At 37.5% G+C, this 27,519-nt stretch overlaps 7 protein-coding genes across 8 annotated transcripts; 2 read left to right on the plus strand and 5 right to left on the minus strand.

The window, feature by feature from the left end:
- Window positions 1-215: 215 nt before the first annotated feature.
- LOC105213309 (lipase 3) lies at window positions 216-14,154 on the plus strand. 2 transcript variants are annotated; one of them, XM_054234827.1, is made up of 4 exons: window positions 216-275; window positions 535-599; window positions 12,709-13,455; window positions 13,514-14,154. In XM_054234827.1, the coding sequence occupies exons 1-4, from the start codon at window positions 260-262 to the stop codon at window positions 13,904-13,906; spliced, it is 1,221 nt and encodes a 406-aa protein (XP_054090802.1). In that variant the 5' UTR covers window positions 216-259; the 3' UTR covers window positions 13,907-14,154. The 2 variants fall into 2 exon arrangements, with proteins under 2 accessions (XP_054090802.1, XP_011184337.1); XM_011186035.3 differs by lacking the exons at window positions 216-275; window positions 535-599 and adding an exon at window positions 7,860-9,078.
- Window positions 14,155-14,695: 541 nt separating this feature from the next.
- Window positions 14,696-16,276, minus strand: Lip3_1 (lipase 3). Its single transcript, XM_011186036.3, has 3 exons — window positions 16,044-16,276; window positions 15,257-15,982; window positions 14,696-15,200 (listed from the first exon to the last, which is right to left on the minus strand). Exons 1-3 carry the CDS (start codon window positions 16,143-16,145, stop codon window positions 14,796-14,798), a joined length of 1,233 nt encoding a protein of 410 aa, XP_011184338.2. The 5' UTR covers window positions 16,146-16,276; the 3' UTR covers window positions 14,696-14,795.
- A 708-nt stretch (window positions 16,277-16,984) lies between these two features.
- Lip3_8 (lipase 3) lies at window positions 16,985-18,440 on the minus strand. The gene is made up of 3 exons (XM_011186037.3): window positions 18,256-18,440; window positions 17,468-18,190; window positions 16,985-17,404 (listed from the first exon to the last, which is right to left on the minus strand). Exons 1-3 carry the CDS (start codon window positions 18,364-18,366, stop codon window positions 17,015-17,017), a joined length of 1,224 nt encoding a protein of 407 aa, XP_011184339.1. The 5' UTR covers window positions 18,367-18,440; the 3' UTR covers window positions 16,985-17,014.
- A 1,124-nt stretch (window positions 18,441-19,564) lies between these two features.
- Window positions 19,565-21,016, minus strand: Lip3_0 (lipase 3). The gene is made up of 3 exons (XM_011186038.3): window positions 20,857-21,016; window positions 20,073-20,795; window positions 19,565-19,998 (listed from the first exon to the last, which is right to left on the minus strand). The coding sequence occupies exons 1-3, from the start codon at window positions 20,968-20,970 to the stop codon at window positions 19,612-19,614; spliced, it is 1,224 nt and encodes a 407-aa protein (XP_011184340.2). The 5' UTR covers window positions 20,971-21,016; the 3' UTR covers window positions 19,565-19,611.
- Window positions 21,017-21,209: 193 nt separating this feature from the next.
- LOC105213314 (CCR4-NOT transcription complex subunit 10) lies at window positions 21,210-24,720 on the minus strand. Its single transcript, XM_011186040.3, has 8 exons — window positions 24,520-24,720; window positions 24,313-24,463; window positions 22,841-23,269; window positions 22,660-22,769; window positions 22,276-22,597; window positions 22,118-22,218; window positions 21,720-22,055; window positions 21,210-21,656 (listed from the first exon to the last, which is right to left on the minus strand). Exons 1-8 carry the CDS (start codon window positions 24,624-24,626, stop codon window positions 21,347-21,349), a joined length of 1,866 nt encoding a protein of 621 aa, XP_011184342.2. The 5' UTR covers window positions 24,627-24,720; the 3' UTR covers window positions 21,210-21,346.
- LOC105213313 (uncharacterized) lies at window positions 23,660-24,304 on the plus strand. The gene is made up of 2 exons (XM_011186039.3): window positions 23,660-23,975; window positions 24,034-24,304. The coding sequence occupies exons 1-2, from the start codon at window positions 23,810-23,812 to the stop codon at window positions 24,240-24,242; spliced, it is 375 nt and encodes a 124-aa protein (XP_011184341.1). The 5' UTR covers window positions 23,660-23,809; the 3' UTR covers window positions 24,243-24,304.
- Window positions 24,721-25,008: 288 nt separating the features above from the next.
- On the minus strand, window positions 25,009-27,296 carry LOC105213316 (sorting nexin-12). Its single transcript, XM_011186041.3, has 4 exons — window positions 27,140-27,296; window positions 26,273-26,783; window positions 25,823-25,918; window positions 25,009-25,758 (listed from the first exon to the last, which is right to left on the minus strand). Exons 2-4 carry the CDS (start codon window positions 26,447-26,449, stop codon window positions 25,528-25,530), a joined length of 504 nt encoding a protein of 167 aa, XP_011184343.1. The 5' UTR covers window positions 26,450-26,783; window positions 27,140-27,296; the 3' UTR covers window positions 25,009-25,527.
- Window positions 27,297-27,519: the final 223 nt, after the last annotated feature.

Below are 27,519 nucleotides of genomic sequence, written 5' to 3' on the forward strand. Positions count from 1 at the left end.
TGGGTTTTATCGGTTATTGCAACCGCACTTGCCGCATTGTTGGCATTTAATCAGCAAATTTGCGTTTTCCACAAAATTTTTTTTTGTACGCTTCAAGCTGCAGTGTGATCTTTCGTACGCTGCTTCCGATGATAAGCTTTTTTCATGGGAACGCACTTGTTTTTAAGTCGCCGCATCCGAACCGTTAATCATTTGCGCAAGTGGCAAGTGGTAATTTTCGATTGTGTCGTTCAAATCCTGCACGTAGACGCATCTCCATATGTGGTTATGTAAGTGTAAGTATTTTTTTTTATGTTTTTATGTACACACATACATTTATGCATTGGCTTATGCAGTCACTTCGAAATCGGAATTTCGAAATTAATATGCATGCGTTCGCGTTATGTGGCTTTTGAGCGGTTAACCAGTCGGTCAATTCTAAAGTCGGTTTCTATGAACTCATGTGTGTGTTTGCATTTAGAGTTTGTGCTTTATGCATTTATTAAAAATTTTATGAGTTTTTAATGCTTTTTTTCTCTTTTTGTTCTTTGTAAGTCACCAAAAAGTTAGGCATATTTATGGGTGCACGTAATGCAAGGGAGATATTGATTTGCATATCGGTAAGTATATGTCCAAACAATTGTAATCGTATATAAATATGTTAATTCTCATAAGTATGTGTATGAGTATACATTTTAGAAATGAAATCATTTGTCTGCGACGATGACAACAAAGCTGATGCCGCATGCTAACCTTTAATTTAAATACTAATCTATTTGTTTATATGCATGTACAAACTCTACAGTCAAACATCAGACGAGTCAGAAAATACACGAGTCGAAAAATTGCTTGACTGCAAACGAACTAGTCTGAAAAGAACTAGTCCGAAAAAAACTAGTCCGAAAAAAACTAGTATGAAAACTACTAACCATATGTATACAAATTTATTCCACAATTGATTGGAGATGGTGTTACTTCGATGATATTTATATATTTTAATAACATGAAGGAACTAGCTCCAAATAAATTATATTTTCTTTTTGAACTAGATTAGTCTCAAACTGAATGAAATCTGACCGTTGACATTTCCTAAGATATCGGCTCCCAAAAAATATTAAATATCTGTAAGCAAAAAGTCATTCAACTAGTTGTACTTGCAGTTCATACCAGTTGCAAAGTAGTTTATAATTAGTTGATTTAACTGCTGGGTATACTTGTATACTTGTATACTTGTGATTTGTCTTACGTTCATATGAGCCGCTGCATTGACTTGAGGATTTTTTTATGACTCTAGTTTATATAACTAGTATAAGTACCTTTGATTTTGTTGTCTCATAAGATAATTAAAAATTTGCCGCATAATAGGCGTTTCAGACAGCCCATTAATTTGGTCAATTAATATTTTTCCGCTACAACGGCATAGTGGAAGAAGTAGTAGAACTAAAATAATAAGAAAAGCAGTCACAATAATAATACAAAACTTTATTTATAGTAACACATAATAAATAAGTGTGTTCAAAAAATAAGGGGAATTTTCGTTTAAAAAAAATATTTTTTCGTCTTTATCAATGATGCCGTCCCCATTTTTTTAGACAACTGGAAATTTAAAATTCCCGTTATTTTTTGAACAAACCTCGTATATCTACTTATGTGTTTATTCATCTTAGTAAGTCGCCAAGAATATATTTCTAAATACTTATATTATATACATATAATCAACTTTAGTGTAGGATTTTAAATGCGGAAGTCTCTAGTTACTGCTTCTGCATAGAAAGTCATATTCATCAACTAAGTGCTTATTGCTTATTATCCCCAAATAGGATTGTCATGCAAATTTAGATTCAAAAAATTTGTCAAGCAATAAATTTTAAATGCTGACGAATAAAGATTTAAGAGTTTTCCTTATCTTAAAATGCTGTATGAAATAAATGAAGGAATAAAAGGCAAGGAAAATATTAAAACGTGCCATTCATAAGCAAACTCTGATACTACTCGCTTAAGTCAATGTACACATATGTATGGGAGTATTATGCTAATGCATGCACGTATGCACAATGATAAATGAACATACTTACATATATACACGTATATAAATATATTATGATAAATATGCATGGATGTAAATTTTAGAAGTAAAAGGAAATTTTAAGGTTTAAATGAGCTTGAATTTGAAACAAAGAAACTTTACTAAAATCACACAATTTTTTATAAATTCAGTAAATGTAACTACTATTCTAATTAGCAAGTCACCCGGAGTTCAGCTTAAGGGGTTATATACAGTTAGACGGCCAAAAAAAAGTGAATTTTCCAGAATTTTTTCTGAGAAAACTTTTTAATTTATTGATGAAATTTATACACATATTATGGTATCTTTTAACTGTACCAACTGACTTAGTACTAGTAAAAATATTTATTTGAAAAAGAGCTACAGCTGATCTCCTGGAGCTCCTCTCAAAAAAGACGTTTTGCGGTGACCACTATATCTCGGAACTGGATCATATGAAATTAAAAAAACAAACAGATTTCGTTAAAATAATGTTAAATCTAGTAATTAATCGAAGGAATAAGCAAAATAAAATTTTTTGACAAAATGGCGGTTTCTCAAAAAAAAAATCGATTTTTCACCGAAATTTTGGCCTTAAGTTGTTTATAAAAAAAAAAATATTTATCGGAGAGAAAAAATCTTCGATTAATTACTAAAAAATATATTTAAGTAGGTGGTGTTAAAATTTGAGACTAATCGGTCTAGCCGTTTTCGAGTAATGTTGGTCATTTGCTTGTAACTGTGAAAATATTCACCGGAACGATATGAAATTTTCTGTGTGTATTCTTAAATATATGTACATTAAGAAAATGAAATAAAAAAAATCGATTTTTTGAAAATTCTAACTGTATATAACCCCTTAAGAGAACCCTTTTCAATTGCCTCATTATGAAACACGATATCCAGTGAAAATTTGGAGTAAGCACAAGCTACCTAATTAGTTTTATATTAAATAAAGTTAATTAAACGCAACATTTTACCAATCTTTGCTTAGCGGGGAACCTCCATTTACTCGTTGCGCTAATATATTACGTCACTTTAGACAAGTAGATTGATGGAGTTTATTGTGGCTCAGTATTACATCATGGAAAACGGTAGATTATGGTATCTCTAGGTTTATGCGGGATAAGTAAATTTAAAGAATTGTCTATTTGGCGATTTTGAAAGAAAACCACTTGAATCCTATTATTTGCTAATAATATAAAAATATATAAAACTATAAAATAAAAGGTCATTCGGTTTATTAAACATTTTATAGTTGAAAGGTTTAAAGCTGGCATTACCAGTTATATTATTGTGGGTTTCGGCTCTTAAAAATAACCGTAAATAATACGAATAATTTCTTGTATCGAGTCTTTGCGGTTATGCGAACTGTGCCTAAACAAATATAAATTTAACGTAAAATTAGCAGAAGCGATAAACAAATTAAAAAATGCCGCAATTTTTCTTAAAATATACTCAATTTTCCCAAGCTTTCTCCATTATAGTAATTTGAAATATGAATTTAAAAGTATAAAAAAATATTGCCCCAGTTGAGGCAAAAGAATATGGAGGATGCCAATAGCAAAGTCTTATTATTCTCAATTTATCATGTAATGTGGCAATTAACTAATTGGCAAATTAATTTTTAATTGAAAACATTTTTTATGAAAAAATCACCTTCTCATCACACAGCTTGTGAGGTTATATCGATTTCACGGCTTCGAAAGAAATGGATTTTTTATTATGTTCGGAAAATGTCCTAAAATTTTAAGTCGTTCTAAGAATAATATTTGTCAAAAAGTCAAATTTCATGTTTTTCCCTCGTCCCGGTTCTAATTTTAAGTCTTAAAGTATTATTTTTATCTGCAGATGATCCCACTCGGGGTTATGCTGTCTGCGCGAATGAACCTTTTACAGAAGGGTTCGCTAGAAATGACGTTACAATGAAGAGTTTTTAATTTTTCTTCAAAAATTGATCAAAATTACATTCATACACACATGCATACCATCATATTTACGAAAATTTTCAAGTTCGCCATTGTGCCATTTAATAACGGGTGATTTTTTTGAGGTTAGGATTTTCATGCATTAGTATTTGACAGATCACGTGGGATTTCAGACATGGTGTCAAAGAGAAAGATGCTCAGTATGCTTTGACATTTCATCATGAATAGACTTACTAACGAGCAACGCTTGCAAATCATTGAATTTTATTACCAAAATCAGTGTTCGGTTCGAAATGTGAAATCCGCTTTTTTATCGACAAATTTTGTTCAGCGATGAGGCTCATTTCTGGTTGAATGGCTACGTAAATAAGCAAAATTGCCGCATTTGGGGTGAAGAGCAACCAGAAGCCGTTCAAGAACTGCCCATGCATCCCGAAAAATGCACTGTTTGGTGTGGTTTGTACGCTGGTGGAATCATTGGACCGTATTTTTTCAAAGATGCTGTTGGACGCAACGTTACGGTGAATGGCGATCGCTATCGTTCGATGCTAACAAACTTTTTGTTGCCAAAAATGGAAGAACTGAACTTGGTTGACATGTGGTTTCAACAAGATGGCGCTACATGCCACACAGCTCGCGATTCTATGGCCATTTTGAGGGAAAACTTCGGAGAACAATTCATCTCAAGAAATGGACCCGTAAGTTGGCCACCAAGATCATGCGATTTAACGCCTTTAGACTATTTTTTGTGGGGCTACGTCAAGTCTAAAGTCTACAGAAATAAGCCAGCAACTATTCCAGCTTTGGAAGACAACATTTCCGAAGAAATTCGGGCTATTCCGGCCGAAATGCTCGAAAAAGTTGCCCAAAATTGGACTTTCCGAATGGACCACCTAAGACGCAGCCGCGGTCAACATTTAAATGAAATTATCTTCAAAAAGTAAATGTCATGAACCAATCTAACGTTTCAAATAAAGAACCGATGAGATTTTGCAAATTTTATGCGTTTTTTTTTTTTTAAAAGTTATCAAGCTCTTAAAAAATCACCCTTTAAATGGGAAAAAAATGCAATTATCCGTTTTGAAGGCAAACACAGAAACACCATTAAACGCTTACGTGCCTGCCAAAAACGTAAACAAAACCAAAGGTAAAGCTAAACATCCAATGAAGAAAAAAAAATCGCGTTAATTTCCCCCAATTGAGACAATTAATCTATGCAAATAAACAGACATTTAACAGAGCTTAACCCTCGCACGTCCGAAACCCAACACAATTAGACAATTGCGATAAATATGTTTACATGCGAGCATATGCTTTAACTAGCAGTTAGTATATGAGCTAATATGAATTTATTTACTGCGGCACACATACATAACTACAAATGCGCAAATGCTTTACATCAGTCAGGGCTGAAACAAAGTGCCGTAATTATAGACACAAAAACGCGACAATTATTGCATGACATATTGTAAATAATACTCGTCTGTCTGTCTGTATGCAGGTGAGTGAATCGTATGTGCATATTTATTCAAAAGCTTGGCTAGTATGTGTTTATCGATTGCGTCCGAAAGCGTGCAAACACGGTTCCATTCGACTTACATATTTCCATGGTGGGATGACAGAGAGAGTGCGAGATGTGACACAATCATAATTCCGTTAAACTTTAAAAATTATATGATATTTCACATAAAAAAGTATGTTTGCTCATATAAGTGCGGTCATACATTAGGACGGGTCTCAAAAAGTTGAAATAAAAAAAAATCGAAAATCGAGTTTTATAAATAGCTCAAACCTACAACATTTCACGTTTCAAGTTGAACATACTTTTAATTATTTCAGTTTCGGGACGATTCTTCTTCCGAAAATCACTTAGAGGGATAGCAGATGCTTTCAACATCTCCAGTGGATTTTTTGTTACATTTTTTTATGTTTTGCCTTTGAGGCGCTTTTCCGGCAAAATGTTACTAAAAGACCCAATAACTGACGTTGTGATCATAAAAAGAGGTTTTTCTTAAAAATACAAATCATGAGTCAGACAAGTTAGTTAAAGATTTGTCACTCAATGACATTCAAATATCGGCTTCGGAGACCATGACAAGAGCCAGTTAAGAAACTAAATGGCATTCCAAAAGTACTATAATTTTCAAAGAAATTAAAGCTGTAGAGATGATCGATCACTAAATAAAGATATATATATATTCGAAACATTTGGTTCTCTCATTGAAACTTTTGTAGGCAGCTATTCAAGGTTTGATATCTGATGAATTCCCAGTGTTCTATGTCTGGTTTGTGATAGAGCTGGGCGTACAGAAAGAAAATGAAAGACCGTTTCCTTGTACTCGTCTAGTTTGCAGGAACGATAACGATATTTATCTGGGCTATAAGCCTGGCGAATACCGCAGACGATGGAACGATGAGCTGTATGAGTTATACGACGACATTGACATAGTTCAGCGAATAAAAAGACAGCGGCTACGATGGCTAGGTCATGTTGTCCGAATGGACGAAAACACTCCAGCTCTGAAAGTGTTCGATGCAGTACCCGCCGGAGGAAGCCGAGGAAGGGGAAGGCCTCCACTCCGTTGGAGGTACCAGGTGGAGAGCGACCTGGTTACACTTGGAATCTCCAACTGGCGCCGAACTGCGAAGGAAAGAGAGGAGTGACGCGCTCTCATCGATTCGGCTATAACCGGCTAAACGGTTGAACGCCAATCACATACACATAAGCCTGGTGAGGCAAAACTCTTCATCGGCAGTTTTGCAAATAGTTTTAAACCAATTTCCCTCAAGCGTTGCCATGTTGGATTATTATTATCCCGTTTTTTGCGTCTAAGTATTCCGTGCATTTTTCTGATGACTGACTGTGCTTCAAATGAATGACACATACTGGTAAAGACGAACAAGGATAGTAGTTTTCTAATGTACGTTCGGAATCTCTTAAAACAGCACGAGTATGGTTATAGACCCAACATGAATAAACTTCATTCTACTATTTACTATTTTCTGACAAATGAACAAAGTTTAAACACAGTGAGCCACTTCGAATGGTATATAGTAATTGTATAAGGCACAAGATCTAACCTTCATTTTATCTATTTTTACAAAAATTTCACACCTTTTAACAACTTTCTAAATCAAATATAAACGATTTGTCATACTTCCGTTTTATCGTTTGCTGACCCAATCTAATGTAAGCCTATGTGCATACTTGAGTCCACTTATGCCTTATGACTTATGCGATGATTAAATTACGCATGGCAAGAAATCTTGAAGACGCGTGAAACGAGATGACAAAAACGGCTGGAGATGATGGACGCGAACTGCAATGACACAGTGTTCCACTTAATAAACGCATAAGATTACTCATAAAGCGCACATGCAGGCTGGGAGGCATTAGTGCAAGCAATTATATGTACATAACTCCATAGGTAAGCACTTAAGTACGCATAACTGTGGAAAGAAAGTGCATTTTGCCGCGATAATGCCGAAACGGCGCGGCGAATACTCAAACGCTTATTGATGAAATTAAATTACTTAAATGCTAAGCGTTGACAAGTGTTTGTAAACTGTCGGCGAATAAACAAACGCACAATTGTAGAGACTGACAAATCGCTGAATGCGTGTGAAGAGGAACGAAGCGTGTAACCGCATTACCGAGTTACCGACTCACCGCCAACGGACAGTGGACGCATCTCGAAAGCGCATCCTCAACAAAATGCGCAACGACATGCCGCCAGACAACGGGTTATTGCAATTTCGTGGAGGAGTCGATACAATGCAATCGGTAAAAGTGGTCAAAAGCGGTGGCAGCGGCAAGCGGAGAGCGGAGAGCACAGTTATGTAGGTGCTCGTAATGGCCGAGTGACAGTTGCGAGCGAATTACGACAATTACGTTGGACAAATGGAAGCGTCACTTCACGTGCCGCAGAGCCGGCTGGCTGGCTGGTCGAACCGAGCCACGCTCATTGCAAATCGATGAATGCGAAAGCAAACACAAAATAAATAATTGAGTTTATGAATTAAAAGCACGGCGAGGCGGCGGGCTAAAGCGAGTGGCGTTAAGGTAGTACACGTAATGAGCGCGATGAGCGTCACAGCGAGTGCTACACTTACCCACAAATTCGTTGAAGTGGCTGAAGTTGTGGCGGAGAGAAGCGCTTCGCATCAGCTGGGGCGCGTGGAAGCCGCAGGCTGTGCGGATACCGCTATCGAGGCGGCAAAACAGTCAGTTAGTCAACAGACACCAGTCCGCGCACGACGACGACGACGACCACAATCGTCGTAGAGCCACGCGACGTTAACGGAGTTTTACGTCAGCGCGATCCCGGAATTCATTCATGTTACCGATTTGGAGGTTTCACCTTTTCCTGCGCGCGAAAAAACACACACAAGCCGCCAATGAAAGTGCAAAAACAAAGCAAAAAGCAAGACAAAATCGAAAAAAAGTAAAGCCATACAAGCAAAAGAAAGCCAATAAGTAGCAATAAACGTGAAAAGTGAAAAAGTGAAAAGTAATAATATATACCCGTTCGCACATAACTCGACCCAGACGCGTACAACCCACTGTGACGTACCAAAACAACAAGTACCGATTAGTGTTAACTTTTGACCTCAACTGCAGAGTCAGCACCTATAACATTTATTACTCCTAACCGTCTGGCTGCTGCATTCGGTGATTTTGTAATATTTAAAGCGTGATAGAGATAGAATTATTGTGAAACCTACCGCTTGCACTTGCACCTCACCGACACACTGGGCTTGCTGTAGGTCGGGTGTGTTGGCTGTCTCAGCTCATTGAGCTCGTAAGATCGCTTGGCACGACCCGTTGACGTAAGCCAGTATGTCATTCTGCAACACCTTGTCCAACGGCTGCAATAACAACTCGATCTCGGTACGCGTTTAACTTGCAACGTCTATAACGCCATTAACGACAACATTCACCGCATCCTGCCGACGTGTGTCATGGGTGTCATCATCAGCGGTTGCAACATCATCGAGTCGTTGTTGCTGTTGCTGTTATGTGGCCTGTGTTGCTGGCAGTTGGAGTCGCAGCTACGCGGATCCTCGTTTATGGTTGCGGCATTCATCAACGTCCGTCAAACGCGCGACATCATCATTACTGATGCGGTATGTGACTAGTGAAATAGCTGGTGAAAAAGAAATTGTGCGAAAACCACTGACCGCAATTAAATTTAAATAAGCTGTGACCAAGCACTCAACTATGTTTATGAGGCTTGAAAGACATTTTGTTTTCTGTATAAGCTTCCTTCTTTTTTCTATACTTTAATTGAGTACAAGCATTTTTGCGGGCAGCTTAAAAGATTATCGAGTGTTGTTTACTGCTCTAGTGTTTTGAGGAATGGCATTCTTGATTACATACGAATATTTATTTCCAATAGGGTACAGTCCATAAATTTATTACACCATAGGTCCTTAATTCTACTTTGAACTTCGGCTATTGTCCCCGCAGGACCTGAGTTCCAGCACAATTTTCGAACAACCTCAACACATTTTTTTTCTAAAAGCTATCCATCCTCGACAAATATTTCATTGGAATCATTCGGAACTTTAATCTAATAATGTCAGTTCTCAAACACAAATAGGAGAAATTTTAAAGCGAAACGTGAGAGCACAAAGCATTTATGGAATAATTAAATTTTCAATCAGGAATCCAAAAAACACAAAACCGAGCCTCTATGATAGAGAAAAAAACGAATGTAGTTATTCTCTACATAGCTAGCTGAGCAGTTATTTTGAAAGCCTGAGACCCAGTTTTCATTACCATAAGATCTTGGTTCCCATAACCAAATCTACCTCCAAAAAGTATTTATTACTTATTGTACAACTGCCTTGGACCGAAGAATCGTTCTCTCGAATGGGAAAAGCGACAAGCTTAATGACAAGCCTTATATGATCACAAGTGCCCTGTAATGCATTCATAATTGTCAATTTAGCAATCTCATCAGCCCATGCCATATAGGTAGAGTGTTCAAAAAATAATGGGAATTGGAAAATTTAAAATTTATACTCATTGCTTATCTATTTTGTGTGTAGCAGTTTAAGGTTAGACGTTTTTTTGAGCTTATCGATTCTCGTTTTTTAAAAGCTCACACTTCGTTGCGTGTTCGTGAATTCTTAGCCAAACTTCGTGACTTCAATACTGTAAGTGGAGGTGGGTCATCCTCCATATTCGCCTGATGTAACTCGGTGTAACTTTTTTCCGTCTCCAAAAATAAAGGGAACATTTTTAAAAAGTTAAAGTTTTACAAGCATACGAGAAATCGTTGAAAGAACTAAAGACTATCCCAAAAAACCAGTTTGAAAAGTGTTTCGACGATTGGTAGAAGCGCTGGCATAAGTGCATAATTTCGAATGGGAACTATCTTAAAGGTGACAATGTCGACGAATGTATAAATATTTCTTTCAAAAAACAAAAATTCCCGTCATTTTTTGAACACATCTCGTATATCATTTAAACAACCGTCAAGGTCAAGCTCAAATAACCAGATAAAACACTGCATTACTCGTTTTTTGTTTTAAAGAGATAGTGCATCTTAGAATTAAAGAGTAGATACTATAAAATTTTTTAGGGCGAAATTCTAGGAACCCATTCATTTATTCATAACAATTTAAAATATAATATATAGTGTCCTCCAAATCGAAGTTTTTTTCTTTAGACCTCCTTTATAAAGTACTAACTTATAAGCATGTTATCAACAATGAATTAAATATATGTAAGTTAATTACAAAATAGCTGATCGCCTCCCAGTTATAAATGTGATAAATTACACAAGTCAATATTTCAAAGTTTGGACGTATTTATTGTGTCTATTAAGTCAGCTTGGTAGAGGACACGCTTAACTGCGACAAGGGCAGATCGCAGCGCAGGAGTGTCGGTCGCACTGCGCGTTTGCTGCATGTTGTATTTAAATGCGTGTGTGGCGTGTGCGCGTGCGCAGAATGCATAATTCGCAGTATTGCACGAAATCTAGCGTCTGTATGTATAAATGTATGTTATTGTTTATTCGTGTTGCCATTGGCAAAATACCCAACGGCTTGACGACGACGCTTTATGACAATCTTTGTAATCGCAAGTTTATCGTCATTCATCCATTTTTGTTGTTGTACTATATACGAGTATGTCAGTGCGCGTGATGACTGTGTGCAACGCTGAGTGTTCGACGCACGTGCCGGCATTTGCATTTGCCAAAAGTAGACGAATAAAAAACCAAAAAAATAGACACGTATTTCGGAAATCATACCCAACACCGCACCAAAACGCAACTGAACTGATGGCATAAACTATACATTTTGTCAATAAAAATTGAAGAATTTGGAAACAAAATTAGAAATTGTATTTTTCGATTTTCGATTATGAATTCCTATGTGAAAAAATTGGCTCGAGACTAGTACCTTTTTTTAAGAATTTATCGCAATCAATATCTTTTGTAATTAATACTTTAGAAGGACAAGATGAGAGTCTAAATTTTCTTGATATTCTCATTAAATTTTTTTATATTCTCTTACGATTGATATCTACAGCTATCGGGATTTACTGATAAAGTCTACCTTTTCTTTGTAAACTTTCTAATTATGGTTCTATATCCTCGAATCCAGAGATTATTACTTTCTCAAAGGTCTCTCGCCGATATATGTCGTTGTTCAAGCAACAACCTCATTTCTAGACATCCGAACCCATGAATATTGTGTGTGATTAAGGATCATTATAGGGATCAACCAACTTGTCGATTGTTAGTCATATTTTTCAAAATAGATATCATTCTCTTGAGATCCGAAAACTGTAGAGACCTACTACATATTGGGTGCCAGGAGATATAATTCTATCAATTTTACTGTTGATTTTGAGATGGTATATCAATGGTACGTGAGATACTTGTTTTGAATAGAGTTGGCACATCATCTTCGTTGCTTTTATGCTCCGAACAACCAGAAACCCACTTACGAATAATTGTTTTACCAGGCGGAAAATCGAATTTTCGAATCAAAACTCTAGAATCAACTACAAACACAATATATTAAACATTATATAACTAGTATAAGTCTTATGGTTTTCAGACTAGATTGTTTTCCGTCCGCAATTTCTATGACTTAACATAGAACATTTCATAAAAAATGTCAGATATCACAACGAAACTTGCTAGACATATCACAGACTCCTAATTTCATGTATAATTATCATTTATTTTATGTATCATATTCGTAGTATCCAGAATTTACCTGACCCATTTTCGGTCATTAGATATTTCTTTAGATTAAACCTTATCCTGTTCGTATATCAAAACATAATCCAAATCCTTCGGAGATACATTGATGGTATACATATATGTATTTAGTGCAGAATATTTTTTAAATTATGCACGCATTACAAAAATAATAGCAATGTAGTGGCAATGAAGGCCGATTACGGCTGTCAGTCAAGAGCTCCGCGTCGCAACACACTTCCCACGACACGACTTAACCGTCCACTGCGGCATGCAGACAGGTACTCATAGCGCGTAGTTGGTAGACGGTATATGATTTGCGTAAGTCACCTTTATGTCAACGCAGTGTCACGATGACGCCGATAGCGCCTATTATTGTCATATTCTACCTACTTGAGTCACTCAATCATGGCACTTAGCATTTCGCACAACGCCACCGACACAATTAGCACACAAAGAACACAAGTAGACAGCATTATTGTTTTATTAAATACTAAATTTGTCTTTTATTACTTTCTTCCTTCCATGAATACAGGTAAAACGCATACGACGCGACGGTTATCCGGTGGAGAAGCATCATGTGCTAACCAAGGACGGCTATGCGTTGACACTGCACCGCATACCGCAGTATAATACCTCGTCGACAACGACAACAGCGACGGGCGCTTGTGGCGTATATTCGCGACGTCCGGTCGTTTTCTTGTTAGCCGGAATTTACGCGTCCTCGGACGCTTGGCTACTGAATGGCCGCGAGAACTCATTACCATATCTGCTGTGGCGGCAAGGCTACGACATTTGGCTGGGCAACAATCGCGGCAACATCTACACGCGCCGCAACGTGTGGTACAATGCCACGGAGCGTGAGTTCTGGAACTTCAGCTGGCATGAGATGAGCATTTACGATATGCCCGCAATGGTGGACTACATCATGCAGTGCACGGGCGAGGCGAAAATGCATTTCGTGGGCATCTCACAGGGTGGCACTGTCTTCTTGGTGCTCAACTCAATGCTGCCGCAATATAATGGCGTCTTCAAGACAGCACATCTGTTGGCGCCGGTGGCGTATGTGAGCAACACAAAAGGTGGGTTGGCCAAGATTTTCGGTCCCATATTGGGTACACGCAACTATGTAGCCAAAGTGTTGGAGGGCATGGAGATGGTGTCCACAAACAAGTTTGTGAAAAAGTTCCTCTCGTCGCTTTGTTTTGAGCACGAACGACCGATGGTGTGTGTGAGTCGGCTATGGCCAGCTGTGGGCTATGACACGCAACATCTGAACAAGGTAGGTACTTGTGAGTTTATTACATATAACTTTGATTAATTTTTGTATACATTTCCAGACTTTACTACCGGACATAATGGCGAACTTTCCGGTGGGCGGCTCCTTCAAGCAAATTATGCACTACTTTCAGGGCTACGTCTCGACGAAGTTCCGCCAATATGACTATGGTCCAGAGAAGAATTGGTTGTTGTACAATCAATTGGAGCCACCCGACTACAACTTGGAGCTAGTCACAGCACCGGTTACCATCTTCTACGCCGAGAACGATTACATCGTCTCAGTGGAGGATATTTGGCGTTTGCTGATGCGTCTGCGCAACCTACAGGCCGTGTACAAGATTCCACGTAGACGCTGGAATCATTTCGATTTTATATGTGGGCTAGGCGTGCGTGAGTTCATTTTCGATAAGATTATCAGGGCAGCAAACTACTACGAATATACATATAGTTGACGATAGAGTTGACTAGAGCTCGATTTTAATTACAAAATTATTTTAGTTTTTAAATTTTAATTGTGATTTTTAGGAAAAAGTAGTAGTTTTGGTAGCAAGCTTATTGCTTGTTCCGTAGCTTTTAAGTAAAGTGTTGCCATAACTAAGTGACGTATATTTTGTAGAATAAATGTTGACTGGGTATAATGGCATTTCTCGTATTATTGAAACTTTAAGAATAAAATATTTAATAATATTATGGAAAAAGATTTTTGATTTTGTTTCATTTGGTTGCTACTATTGTTGAATTGGTATTAATATATGGGGGTGTAAAACCGCTAAAGCCATAAGTAAAGCGGTAGACCAGAAATACCTGAACAAGTTGGAATACTCACTGGCCACTTTCTGGTGGAGGCACACGCCTGTAAGATAAGGCTGACAGATCGAGATGATTGCAGGAAATGTCAAGAGGTAGGTACCAGAGAAACAATGGAGCATCTTTTGTGAGCTTTTCCTGAATTGTTAAAGCAGCATTTAAGGACTTCACAGTATGAGAATCCTCCTCAACATTAATAGCCCAACGAAGCTCGACACTTGCACCCATCAAAGCGGGGTTATGAACTATAGGCATGAATTGGCGATCGCTGTAATGAGTTCTCCATACATACATATGACGGGAACCTATACACCAAAATTTGAGAAATAAACAAAAATATGACAACAAATTGACGAAAACTTTTGTACGCCAATGTAAAGTGACTTCACTTCAAGTGTTAATTGATACGCGTTTATGATAGAGATAACAGTGCACTAGTAGCAATTAATAAATATTTATTGCTCCTTGGAATTTGTACAAATCTCCCATAGATTATCTTCGTTTATTTTTGTTTTAAGTGTGTAGGTTTTGTTTTTAATTTTCTTTGATAACGCCATCAATCTCATACTGCTTGCAGTAATTGATCACCTGTTCGTTTATAGTTTCTTTCACTTTCATGGCGAATATGAAATCGATGTGACCCCAGCTCTCATCGGGCACTTTGTACAGCAGCTTCAAACTGGAGATATGCTCTGGCAAACGTTGAATGTCCTGCCAATTCACCGATGTATCGGACATGCCATAATAGACATAAGTATCGGCTGAAACATTTTCAAGCTGGTAATTTGGGGGCTCCGCCTGTGCGTAGACCTTCCTATTCTTCTGTACACCATGATCGTATTGTCTAAAGAAATTCGAATTGTGCAGTTGAATGTAGTGTATGCCCTGATTGGTGCTTATGCCGGCTGGATGGGTTTCGGCAATGTACGGCAAAAGTGTCTAAAAGGAATATAAACTTCAATGATAAATTATGTGCTCGTCAAATAATTTCTTACCGCATTTATGTTGGACGCCTCGGTGCCAGCCCATGTATAAAATAGTGTGCGACAAAATTCCGGAAATCTCGGTTCACCACCACAAGCCGTATCCAAAGCACGTTGCGCCAACATATTATGTGGTATGAACATTTGGTCGCCCAACAAGCGCATACCACTGCCACCGGGCACTGAGACATATGGCTTGAACAAATGCACCAATGGATGTGTGGTATTGCCCATAAAAACGGCTGGCGCCAAAAGGTGAGCGCTCCTCACTTTCGCATTGTACTCTGGGCGAAAGGATGTAAGTACAAAATAAGATGTGCCTCCCTGAGAGTGTCCAACATAATGTAATTGCTTTTCGCCTGTCTTCTCGAGTATATAATCAATGGTATCGGGCAAATCAATAGCGCCGATCTCGTGCCAGCTGAATTGCCAAAAGTTGGTGCTATTCAAGCTCATCTTCGTATTATTACGTGAGTATATGTTGCCACGCCCATTCCCCAACCACACATCGAAACCGGCATCGGCGAAGAGGTAAGCTATGGCATTATCCGGTCCGTTGAGCAGAAAACAGTCCGAGCAACTGAAGAGACCATGTTGCAGATACACAACAGGACGTCGCGCATTTGCATTATTCAATTTGTGTGAGTAAGGTATGCGAAATACGTTCAACAAGTAACCATCGCTGGTTTCGACAAAATGCGATTCGGCTGGATAGCCATGATCCCGTATACGATCCGCCTAAATTCCAATTAAAATGATTCCATAAAAATTAAAGCAAATTTCATTGTTATGACCTTACCGATGTTTTCAGTGGTTTAAAAGGTATATCCAGATATGGATCCCAATCCACGGCATTCGCTGTTGCCAATACGAGGATTAACCATGTTAAATTAAGCCACATTAAGCTTTGAAATATATAACTTGTTTAAGGAGGAAAATTCAAAAAGTTACTGAAGGGACTAATCCATCTGTTTAGAAATAAATACGAGTGATCTGTAAATAAAAGTACGAAAATATGTGCAATCTAGAAAATATCTAATCTATAAGTGTTCTGTTTATATTAAAATGCAAGTATTGAATGCAAGAGTTGAAGCGTCGCCCACTTTATTGACCTACAGGATAAGATAGAGTTAATTGTTATCAAAGCCATAAACCGACCACCATTGGTCTAACATATTCCATATGTTAGAATATAAAGATTCTGATTAGGTACAATTTTCTGATATCGAGACCAACTCCTCGCCAGAGTGCCATAAGTATATGGCAGCCATACGACGAACCACATCTTTGTCTGATGACCTCAAGACTGATTAAAGAGTGTTTATCTTCATTATCAGTTATACTTTTTTATCGCGCGAAATTGTGAGGCTGATGAGCGTTGGTCAATCACAAGCACTGCGCAGTCACCAGATACTTCTGGTCTAAGGTTAATCGCAGGAGATCTACCGAGCTCTTCGCCTCTCCTTAGTCGTAGGGGTTCTAACTGGACATTGTCCTTTCGGCATCCACGATATAAGATTAAAAATCTTACCGGATGCTACCTGTAGAAGCTGCCTGGAATACCACTTTTTCGAACAACCGCGAGAAATAGTGGATATAGAAGTAATAAGCCTCTGCACATTTGTAGTAGGTTCAGCGCCTTTTGTCGAATCCTAATACTAAATCAAGGGAAAGATTCTGGCTTCACAAAGAACTGTCTACGTCTACGTGTGTTTCTCTATATAATATAAATAATTCGTATATTGTTCTTTAAAGTCTTTATTGCTTGTTTCAATATCCTTCCTCATAAGCTTTACAATACTGTACCACAGGATCGTTGATTTCCTGTTTAACTTGCTTGGCGAAAATGAAATCCAAATGTCCCCATGTAGGGTTGGGAACCTCATGGAACAGACGCAGATTTGGTAGGAATTGTGGCAAACGTTTCATGTCTTTCGCATTGGCCGAACCATCATTCAAACCGTAGTAGAGGAATGTATCGGCGGTGATCTTTTCCAGCGGATACTCTGGTGGTTCTGCCTGATTGTATTTTAGTTGATTCTTCTTCGCACCGAAATCATATTGACGGAACTTGTTTGACACTTTAAGTTGGATGAAGTGTATGCCTTGATTAGTCGAAATGCCGGCGGGATGTGTTTCGGCCAGTTGAGGTAGTAAAGTCTACAAATGAAAAGAAATCTATATTTTCTTGCACTTTGAGTATTGCATCTACAGTATACTGACCGCATTAAGATTTGACTGCTCATTGCCGGCCCACATTAGAAATAGCGTTTCACAATATTTGGGATAAGCTGGTTCGCCACCACAGGCGGAATCCAGTAAGCGTTGCACTTGCGGATTGTACGGTACGAATGGTTGATTGCTCAACAAATCGGCGCCCACACCAGGTGAGCCCACATAAGGTGCAAGTCCCGCAACAATGCCATCCGTTACATTACCCATATAGACGGCGGGTGCCAAACCGTGTCCGGTTTTTATTTTTGCATTATATTCCGGACGAGATGAAAGCATCACAAAGTAAACTGTGCCACCCTGTGAGTGACCAACATAATGCAATGCGCTTTCACCGGTCTGCTCGAGCACATAGTCAATGGATTCGGGCATATCAATGGTGCCGATCTCATGCCAACTGAACATCCAAAATTTTGGGTTACTCGTCGTTAAGGTGGAATGGCTGCGCGAGTAAATATTACCACGCGCATTGCCCAACCAAACATCAAAACCAGCATCCGCGAAATTATATGCGATCGCATTCTCCGGACCATTGAGTAAAAAGCAATCGGAGCAACTGAAGAGTCCATGTTGTATGAAGACTACAGGCTTGCGCTCAAGCTGATTGTTCAGACGTGGCGAATAGGGAATGCGAAAGAGGTTGAGTATATAACCATCACTAGTCTCCACGAAATGAGACTCAGCGGGGTAGCCATGCTCACGTATACGTTCAGCCTGAAAGTTAACGAGGGTCAATCGTGGTATACTAAGTGAAGTGTTATGTTTTATATCCAACTTACTGATGTTTTTAAAGGTTTAAGCGGTATATCAATATAGGGTCCAATATGATTCAGATCCAAAGCGCCACCCAGCGCGATCAGCACACTTAAAGAAAATATTAAACGAAACATAGTTTGCGTATTCTAATGCTTCGCAAAAAATCGGTGCAAACTGAAGAGAGTGCAGCAAAAGTTCTGGTTTATAAAGCGTAACAGCCACGGTCGCGAGGATATCTAATCTAATGTCATAATTCGCAACATGCGACTACTGTTGCGGAGATTAAGCCTTATGAAGTGGCTGACGCAGAAAAGTTTGATATAATTAATCGTCATAACTCAAACGAAAATAGCGAGTATACCCCCCATAATGAATTCCAATAATTATATTTTGTTTTGTATATTTCTGACAAACGATATCAAAATGGTTGTAAATCAAAATTCGATTTTCTTTTTTATTGATATCAAAGAACCGAAACTTTTTCGCAAAGTGGGTAACTTTTCGGCAGACATTTCGGGTTTGCAATAGCGGGAAATACAGGAGAAACTTCTTTGTCGAACCGCGTATTTTATTCGGGGAATTCATACGATCGTGGAGGTCTTACGAGTGCCTTAGAAGATCCACAGTCTCTCACTTAAACGAACCAAGTCTGATTTTTTGTAATATGAGTAAGGGTGTATGACGTTCGACTGCGATAAGGTTTTTATTTCTGCATTTATTTCTTCAAAAGATTTACTTAATTTATATTGGAAATAAACTTTTGATAAGAACAGGTGAAGGCTATGCATAAATAAATCTTTTATTAGTCAAACAAAAAAATGAAAAAAAACTCAAATCTCATTGACAATGAGCGGATAGTATTGCTAAAAAATTATTAATGAAATTTCTAGGATTTCCAAAATTAAGTTCATGAAGAAACTTATCTATGGTTAGCCCGTAAGTGGATTCTTATTATAATGGAGATCGAATTATTGACGGTATGTCGATCGCTATCGGTAGTAACTGATTCAGAGAATGGAAAAGACTAACAAATACAGACTACTACAGCATTAACTATCAGATAACTTAACTATACTATAAGGATCTAAGAAAAATGTTCCTTCAATTATCCCATTTTAATCCACGTAGCAACCCATGATCATACTGATTCTTATTCGTTCCGTTCTTGGATATACCCGCAGATCGCTCTCGATAGAAAGTTCTAATGCTATTTTTGATGTACTACTTAATTCCATCCGACTATTAAAGAGCCGCTCAGTTGCAGTACCATCCACGTCTACTGATCTTACATTGCCAGTTTCAAGGTATTCAAAGAACGATCACTAAACCAAATCTTTGAATAAATGAAGTATCAACTATTTACTGTTTTATTTGCAATATTACATTCGCTCGTAAGTCTTAGCGGCGCGCACAACACGATCGTTGATCACCTCACGCATTTTGTTTGCCACAATGAAGTCCATGTGATTCCAAGTAGGATCTGGTACGCGATAATCCTCAACCAAATAAGGCATATTCTCTACCAAAGTGTCAACATCGCGTGGACCGCACAATGCATCGTTGGCGCTCGAGTATGAGTAGGTGCGCGCGGTAATCTTACTCAAGTCATAGTCTGGTGGCGTATCTTGTTTATAAATCTGTTGGTTCTTCTTGGTGCCATAATCGAATTGACGGAATTTATGCGACTTAGTTAGCTGCAGATAATGTATACCCTGATTACTGGACGAACCACCTGGATGGGTTTCAATGAGCACCTGCATGGAAGTCTGAAATGGCAAATTAAAAGATAATACGTTATTAAGTTTATGACTTAACTTTTATTGTTTTATTTTTTACGCACCAGATTTGTGTTGCGATAACCATCGCCCGCATACCAAAGCACGACATCTTTACACTGTTTACCCAAATTGGGTTGTTGACCGCAGAGTGTGTCGGCAATGCGATTGACCAACTGGTTTTTGGGCATCAACTCCATATCCTCGAGTATGCTATTCCACAGACCGCCGGGTGTGCCGACTAATGCGCCCAGTTGGAAGATCGGGTGTCTGCCATGATTAAAGAAGGCGCATGGCGCTAATAGATGTGCCGTTTTGATTTTGGGATTGTACTCTTTACGCGTAGACATGAGCGCCAAATAGACCGTGGTGCCCTGCGAGTGGCCGGCATAATGCACGGCCTGCTCACCGGTGAAATTACGTATGTAATCAATCATAGCGGCAATGTCAATGGTGCCAATCTCATGCCAACTGAATTTCCAAAATTTCGGACTATTCAAAGTGATTTGCGAATTTGCGCGCGAGTAAATGTTGCCACGGGCATTGCCCAACCACACATCGAAACCGGCATCGGCCAACAGATAGGCCAACGAGTGATCAGGACCGCTGCTCAACCAACAATCGGAGTTGCTGAATAAACCGTGTTGCAACAGGAAAGCTGGACGTTTGGCACGTTGATTCTTCAATTTATGCGAGTAAGGTATGCGGAAGAGTGTGAGTAGATAGCCATCACTGGTCTCTACGGTGTGCGATTCGGCCGGATAGCCATGAGAGCGTATGCGTTCCTCCTACAAAGAACGCGTTTGAGTATTGTGAATTACTGTTAGTTCCTCAATATTTTTTACTTACAGATGTGACAAATTGCTTGAGTGCTAAGCGCTCTTCATCAAAAGTTATTGCTGTTGCTACAGTTGCCATAGCCAGCAGTAAGCCGGTGGCCAATAACACTATATTAAACTTCATTTCTATGCGTCTACAACTGTACTAACGAATTTTCGAGTTGAACACGTCGCTTTATAAACAGAAACACTAATGACTTGGGAATGATTTTTCGAAATGCCACCAGCGATAGCTTATCACACAATCTTGATTATGCGATTTGTTAAGCTTTGATTTATGGATTTTCACCACTTAATCCATCACAATCACAACAATATATACCGCTAATCGTTCGTCAATTTTATTATAATTTCCGTGAAGAATTTGTTTAAAAAATCTTTATTTATTTATTTATTGTAGATTGCATTCTAACGTAAACGAAAACATATATTTGAACATAACTCAAATTGATCAAATGCACCTAACATCTAAACTACGTAATGGGGTTTTCCAAGCTTTCTTATGCACACTTTCCCATTCTTATATCGAGATAAGTCTTCAACGAGAGCACTTTAGCAGCCACAATTGGGTGAGTACAACTACTCATGATGTTACGGCACAGCTCGAAGTCACCTTGCAATGCCATGACCACAGCTAAATTGTAACGTACAACATTCTGCGCCGCATCCAAAGACTTTACGCGCCAATCTTTTGTCTCGAAATCAAATGCATTCAAGTTCGACACAAATGTTGGCTCAAAATGTGGACGTGCCTCCTCCAATTTATCCAACATTAGTAAGGCCTCACCAGCATACATATGCGCTAGGAGTCTGAAAGAATAAGAAAAATATGAATTTATTAAAGTTACAGTTAGTGATATGATATTTAATCACCTGTGCGCATCGGAGAGTTTTTCAGCCTTCAACAGCTCTTGCGCCATTTCGAGTGCGCAAACATAATCGCCCAAACGTAGCGACACATAACTGTAGGCCGCATAAATCGCACAGAGCATAGTGTTGAGTGAGTTTTTGGAAATCGGTCTGGAGGGATTGCAAAAATTATTATCCTTGACATTACGCCAATTCTCTTTCTCCCGCTCTGTAGGCAATTCATTGTCTTCAGTCATTTCAAAGGCGCTCTTATAATATGTGGTAAGCGTGAGGGCATTACGTAGCGCCAAGGCGGCAAAGTGCAGATTGGGACCAGATTCTTGTGCGCCTTTATCAAGCCTAAATAAATATATTTCTATATTTTAATATCTTATGGATTAAAATATAAATATAAAACTCACGAATATGCCATATTGTCTGTAGATTTCAAGAAGTATGTTTTGCGTCCACCATTGTTAACCACAGATGTGACCATTGGTTTGCTATCCGCTTCTAACATTTTCTGTAATTTGTTGAAATCGTACAATTACTATATAAATACTTATATATATTCACATACCATTTCATGATCCATTATGCAGGCTTCCGATATACGAAACCATAAGCGCGGATTGCTGTGATACGCTTTCAACGGCACATAGAAACAATTGTACGCTTCTTTTGGACGTCGCAAATGCAACATAGCAATACCCAAATTGTAGAGTATTTCACAAGTGCGCGCTGTGCTCATTTGATAGAGTGAAACATTGCGCATATTGGCGGCTATGCGCTTGTCAAAAGTTATAGCATCCTGAAAGAATTTCGCCGCAATTGCATAGTGACGTACACGCAAATGTATTACGCCCATATTGTTGGCAATACAGGTGTTAAGCATGTCGCTTCTAGAAATAAAATATATTAAATTAATATTTGATTGGCTCATATGTAAAAAAAAAGCATTTACCCTTCGCCAGTGGCATTTATCTCGTTGACCTTTTTCAGTTGTTTTGCTGCCATTTGAAAGTCCTTCATAATGTAATATTGATGTGCTTTAAGTGAAGAAAACTCCGCTGACTGCATTTGTAAAGTATAAAATGATTAAGAAATTATAAAATGTATTGCTTTTAATATATTTGTTCACTTACACCATCTTCTGCCACCACTATAGGTTTACGATTCATAACACATGTTTGTATAGCCAAGAATTTGTAAGCGCGTTGAAAATTTTCATGGTTAGCAGTTGTCGTTTCCAAAGCTGAAGCTTCTTCGCCTATTAATGTATCTCGGTTCAAGTAGAGCGATGATTTATGGTCAGGCGATTGCAGCATTTCCAGAAATGCAGCCGCTTTGCGCAATTGGTTGGTGACCAGCAGCAGCCGTAGCATAAATGTACTCACAAGTGCAGCCATGTGTTCTTCTAAATCATCAATTTGATCCACCAGCGGCATAAGTGTGTTGATCGCAGTTTCATACATATGCCGGTGATAGTAAATTATCGTCATGTTGTAACGCGCTATTGGACTATATGAAAGTGCTTTCGACGCTATGGGACTGGTTCTACCAACAGGTCCGGTCTAAAGAATATAAATTCGATATGAATTAATATTAATATTATGGTGTATGTATTTAAAGTTTATAATTTTATACTCAGTACATAATAAATAATATTATGAAGTGGACTATTTATTTTCAAAAAGACAAGTCTTCTCGTAAAAATTATTTCTAATAAGCAAATAGATTTGCATATATTTTGATGAGTGTATAAATTACCTATTCCTCATGTCGCCAAGTGCTTATAATAATTTTTCAAAATCATGAAAATAATATAATTCACTTTTAAGTGATTTGCGAAACCTCTCAAATACATATTGATTTGTTCGTATGGACAAAATTAAAAAAATAAACCCCTTACAATTTTTGAAGTTGACTACCTTTTCAGTTTCTTGAAATGTTTTCATTTGAATTTCACTTTGTTACGACATTCTATAACGGTAGAAATGTCACCGGAAGCCGCCATATTTTTCACTTCATTGTCAACTCAACACACTCGATCAGAGCCAAGCGTCAAGTTATTGAAAAATTTGAAATCTAAAAAATTAATTTCTTTATAGAAAATGGATTCAATAATTTCGAATGCTGACGATGCCGATCAATATCGCTACATATCCCATGTCGATTTCATACGGATACTGCGTGATAAATACAAAGAAGGTACCAAAAACACTTTTGAAAGCATAAAGGCACAAGTTGAGCAGGAGTGCGAGAAGAAAAAACAAAAAGGTACGCGTATTGGCAATTTATAAACTATTACAGTTATGCACTGAAACCGTCTTTGCAGCGGAGAAAGCTACAGAGTTACTTAGTCATTGTCGTCAAGCTTTAAGCCAATTGGATGAACAACACGAAATGATTGAGAAAACACTTAAACAACACACTAAATTGGGCAAAAAGCTGAATGAACAAATACGTCAACAGAAGGATAGCCTAACCAATGACGAAACAGCAATGCGACAACTGCTTCATGAACTGAGGACACATAACGCATAACTAGTCTAGTTTACTATAATGTTTATATGAAAAATTACTCAGAATATATAAGAATTCTGTAACTACTCACATTTTCATTAAGGCTTTTCAATAGCGTGACATGATCCTTACAGCCGGACTTATAGAATCTCGCCACTGCGCGATTGTGTTCCAACTTGTTATTGCTTCCATTAAATTTTTCCAACTCATCTAGTGTTTCCAGACACTGCTCGTATTGCCCACTGAAATAGAAACGTAGTGTTAGTAACTGAGGCCAAAAGTTAACACCGATATTTACTTGTTAAATTCATCATAAGCTTTTTCAATAAACTTGTATTCTTGCTCTACATCTGCGCTATTCTCGTATTTATTGTCAGTATCCTCAGTTGCAGTTGATTCCAACATTTTATGGCCTAAACAAATGCAATTATATTCATTGCACTAGCCGCAATCCAACAAATGCTGACTGAACAGATGATGTTTAACATCTCTGTGCGATGAGAAGAACAATAAAGTGTCAGGGTTGCATTTTCAAACAACGTAACGTGCCATAACGTATGATGTAATTTAGGTAATTTAGCTTATCTTTCTCCGAAAAAACAATACAAACACAACCTGTAGGTTTAATTTGTTTATTTACTCAAATGCTTTTACAAAACTTTTGCCTGAAACATGATAATTTTAACAGAGGCCATTTTAAACATGTATTCAATTCATCCAGCAACATTAAAAATGTGCCATCATTTAACATAAGATATCAATTTAGAAATACATAACGTCAAAATGATTGGTTTTCCAATTATATAGTATATTTTACATTTATATTTATATAGTAATAAAGATATTTTGTTCGATTGATTGCTACTAACGAAAATGTTCTTGCCCTAATTTTTACACTTAAATCTTCTTCAGCTTTCTTCAACTTTATAAGCCTTTAGCAATGCTTTTTTTATTTTAATTTTATATTAATAATAATTTGTCGGCACATTATTAAAGATAAAATAGTTTTGGAATTCGAAAATATATATATACTTGTATATCCATATAGTAGAATATATATAACGTACATTCCATACAATAATTTTGTTTTTTTTAATATTGTATAAACCCGAAATTTGAAAAAAATAAACCCTTCTGAGCAGTTAAATCCTTCAATGTATGTGTATGTGTTTATATTCGCATTTGTATATTTCTCTTTTCATTCAGCTTGATTCCCCAGTACGTGTGCACTCGAGTAACAGTAACAACCACTTTTTCTTTCGGCACACATTCCCCACTCGCAGTCTGAACCTTATTATATCGCCTCTTATGTGTTGCGAATCTTTCCTGGCACATAGTTCTTATCGATGACATTTTCTTGCAAGAACATGTGTAAGCAACGCTCGTTCTGCGCCAACGGGTGGCCAGCGATTTTATTAATGAACGCTTCTAGTCCTTTTCGCCGCTCCTCGATGAAGTTCTCATCGAATATACCTTCGTCGCCGCGGAAGGGCATTTGGCGTTTCCATGCTTTACCGGGTAATGGCGGTACTACAATCTATTAATTAAAGCAGACAAGTGAACTATGAAGGATAATAATTATTTTACAAAATAATACCAACCTTGCTATCGCGTTCCAATTCATTTCTTAACCATTCGAAATCACTGTAGCGGCGACGCACGCTAGATTCCTTTACTTTGAACACTGGTAAATTCGTCTGGAATATATTAAAAGTAATTTAAGTAAATATGGTTTAATACACACACACACAAATATATTTTTAGTACACAATTGTGATAATAAATCCAGCTTAATGCCGCCACAAACATTATGAGTAATTTTCATTGATAAATGATATGCATGTGTAATGACTAATTGTTAATCTGTGCGAGTTTCCGACACACAACTGATATAATGCATGCTCATTGTTTTGCAAAATATTTAAAAAGCTGCAAGTGTTAAATATGCCGAGATCGATGTGTATGCGCATCCCGTAATTGTAATCATAACAGTTTCCGTTTGAAATACATAATTATCAGCTTGGTCTCATTAAATTACATAGGTCACTCACCCGCATTCGTACTTCGTAGTCCGTATAACGTTTCTTGCCTGCAGCCATCGTTGTCAATGGATTGACCACGTCGATTTCTAAGAAATTTGCTGGTACCGCATATGCATCATCCAGTGTTTGCTTCTTAACGTTGAGGCGACGTGTAGCATCAGCAGTACCATCGGATTCAACCATCATTTTCTGATTCGCAAACTAAGTATTATTAAGTTAATATGCTGGAGGGATTTTGTGTATGTGTGTGTGTATGTATGCAACTTTCAAGTATGAAATATTCCCAGGAAAGCAGAAAACCGTTCGCACCAAATAGTTTTAACGTTATATATTTAATAGTATTTATTAAAATCACAGGCCTATTAGCGATATGACGAATTGTTTTACGGTATTCGAGAATTTTCAATAATTTTGTCTTGCACTTTTCGTTGACACCGCTGTAATCCGCCCCTTCTTTGCATTAACTACAATTAGTGATGGTAGTTAAAATTTTCTACTCGATTAATGTCAAAAATTTTAACTGAAAGAAAAGCAATTGATAAATATTTACATCGTTAAACAATAATAATCGATTTAATGCAATTATGTTTTTAAAGAAATTGTTAAATATATTGCATAGTTCTAAAAACAACGCTCAACATTTAGATATTTCGACACTATATCTGATTGTAACACACAAGAACTGCGCTTTCAAAGAACTTTAAGCCCAAAAATAATTTCGGTTTTATGCACAACACATCAAATATTGTATATCGATACGTGTTGTTATCTTTCATTGAAATAAACAACGATTTTTCATCGAATTTCGTTTACATCTCCACAAACTGTTTAGTTTGTTTGCGACTTTAATTTTATAAACACTCAATATATTATTACCACAATTTTGAATTATAGCTGTACAAAAGCTATAAAAGGCTATTCAATTGGACAATTTTGTGAAATTTGTGGGCTTCTTCCTCAACTAGTGATTTTGATTACCCATTTATTTGTGATAATTTTTCGTTTTGACATATTCCCTTTTCTTTGCTTCGTTGTCAGTTGTAGCGCTGCCATATGCTAATAACAAATCACCAATTTATCGATAATGCTTTCGATAGATGTCTTTCTGCTTTTAATTAAGTTTTGAAAGTTAAGTTGAAGTTTGATTTATCAGAAATTTAAAAAAAAAATAATTATTTGTTCAAACTCCAAATATTTTTTAAGTACGATGTAAAGATAAATAATTATAGTTAATTGAAACTGTTCCTAATTTAATT

This window comes from Zeugodacus cucurbitae, chromosome 2, assembly GCF_028554725.1.
Source record: "Zeugodacus cucurbitae isolate PBARC_wt_2022May chromosome 2, idZeuCucr1.2, whole genome shotgun sequence".
NCBI lineage: Eukaryota > Metazoa > Arthropoda > Insecta > Diptera > Tephritidae > Zeugodacus > Zeugodacus cucurbitae.